Source organism: Antrostomus carolinensis, unplaced genomic scaffold (assembly GCF_000700745.2).
Source record: "Antrostomus carolinensis isolate BGI_N321 unplaced genomic scaffold, ASM70074v2 scaffold29100, whole genome shotgun sequence".
NCBI classification, from domain to species: Eukaryota; Metazoa; Chordata; class Aves; order Caprimulgiformes; family Caprimulgidae; genus Antrostomus; species Antrostomus carolinensis.
This window is the reverse complement of record NW_010289541.1, coordinates 1-1,983: the sequence shown is the minus strand read 5'-3', so window position 1 is coordinate 1,983 and position 1,983 is coordinate 1. Positions and strand designations below refer to the sequence as shown.

Below are 1,983 nucleotides of genomic sequence, written 5' to 3'. Positions count from 1 at the left end.
GAAAAAACAGTCTGGACATTTGCAGTGCTCTGAAAATGACTTCAGCAGCTTGAACCTTCCTCAGCACATCTAAGTCCCATTGCTGTAATTAAACCTGTGCTGTTAAATTCAGCCCCTCCCCTTAGCAGAGATACAGTTACATCTGTAGAGGGATGTACCATAGTATGAAGCAAACCTGTATGGAAAAGAGAATAACCTGTATTTTTGTATTGGTACGTGCCACTCGTCTGTCTGCTTAAGCTTGGGACTGAGAGAGCCTCACACATCTGGCCATTGTCAGTGCAGCAGCTGTGGCTGGAAACAGTAACTCCTTTCTCCCCCCTTCAGCTGAAATTCACAGCTCAGTCAATGAGCATTAGACTTCAAGCTCATTATCATCAGCATTCATTCTTAGAAAGAGTTTCTGGCATAAGAAGGAGCTACAAAAATATATCGTGGATCTTAATTTCCACTATGTTCAAACCATAAATTAAATTATTTGAAAAAATTATTGCGGTCTTTGCCTTTGTTCTTCTTTGGGATTTATGTTGTACTCTTCAAAGGCAGCGAATCAGTAACTGTCCAGGTAAATAGCCCTTTATAAAGTCTGCGTTTTAACTTGCTGGAATTTTTCCGAACCACTGGTAATTGTGTATGTATTTATATATTAACATCTGTATGCAAATGTATATGTTTGTGTACCTGAATGGGTAAATATAAAATATTTGGATTTGGGCCAGGCTTCTAAAGCTGTGTGTGTGACTGGAGAGGGGTCTGTTTCATTGTGCTTGCCTGCAGACATCAGTGACGATGCTGTGCGAGAACACTTTTCTGTCTGCGGAGGTGTAGTGGCCGTGCGAGTTGTGAGAGACAGGAACACCGGCCTGGGCAAAGGCTTCGGCTACGTTCTCTTCGAGGTACGTACGCACGGCGTGCCTCAGGACACTGGGAGTTCCTCTGAATCTGAATTGGGATTTGCCTCTCTAGCCTTTTACATTTATTTATTTTTTTTAGTAACTTTTTACTATTTGTATGTGACATAACAGACACAGAAATGCTACCATTTAAAAAGCCACTTGGAAGACCAGTTCTGCAGAGGCAGATACAAAGCCAACTATTCTGGGTTGTGTACAAAGAAAAGCTGTAAAACGTAGGGGTGAAAGAAATGAACTTTGAGAGAAAGACTTAAAAGGAGGGACAGATGAGTTTGCTTGGAATAACTGCAATGTTCTCCCATTTCTTATGTGTCAAAATACGAGTGGAATTCTTCCGGGCTCTCCATTTTGGATTCAGTACAGCTTGCTTTCCCAGAGCAGTCTCACAGCTTCATCTTCTTTAGTTTATTTCCTGCAGCCCAATACCTTTTTTTTTTCCATTTCTCCTTCCTCTCTTTGCCTCTACCTTTCACTTCTCACATGAGCTGTTTTAGAGCCCCTTTTCAAGTGTCTGTGCCTCGATGTGTGGGTGTGCTGGTGTCATTCAACAAACAGAGCTGTTTGAGCGCTCTTTATTGTAAAATCTCGCTTACAGAAATGAAAGGCAGGCAGCTATTGGAAAGCCATCAGTTGGAACTAACGCTGCTTTTAAACTGAACGTCTGTTCTTGTAGAATACGGATGCTGTACATCTTGCTCTGAAACTCAACGAGACCGTTCTGATGGGGAGAAAGATACGAGTGAAGCGCTGTGGGGAGAAGTGGAAAGTACCACAGAAAAGTCCAAAACAGTCTCGTGCTCCCAAGGACAGAGTCGATGCCACGTTAAAAAGCAAGAGGTGCTCTGATGATTCATTTGTTGGTGAAAAAGCAATCCCGTTAAAGAGCACTAAACCGAAAAGACTAAAAAGTATCGTTAGAAGTAAAGCTGGGAAAAACAAACGGCCTTTTGATAAAAAGCAATCGGGCAAGAGTTCGGTACTGTTCTAGAGACTGATGTACACAGGAGCCTTCTGCCATAAATACTGTTTGCTCATAGCGCTGGGGTTGTTTTTGGGGCTCAGGCTGGGG

General features: G+C 42.5%; 1 protein-coding gene across 1 annotated transcript in view; it reads left to right on the top strand.

Moving 5' to 3' along the window:
* Positions 1 to 1,890, top strand: part of RBM34 (RNA binding motif protein 34) — a gene marked incomplete at both ends in the record, with an annotated part of 6,421 nt that extends 4,531 nt beyond the window's left edge. The window contains 2 exons of the mRNA XM_010170857.1: positions 778 to 896; positions 1,588 to 1,890. Coding sequence (XP_010169159.1) covers positions 778 to 896; positions 1,588 to 1,890 — 422 coding nt within the window. The remainder of the gene's footprint in view (positions 1 to 777; positions 897 to 1,587) is intronic.
* Between the last annotated feature and the right edge of the window lie 93 nt (positions 1,891 to 1,983).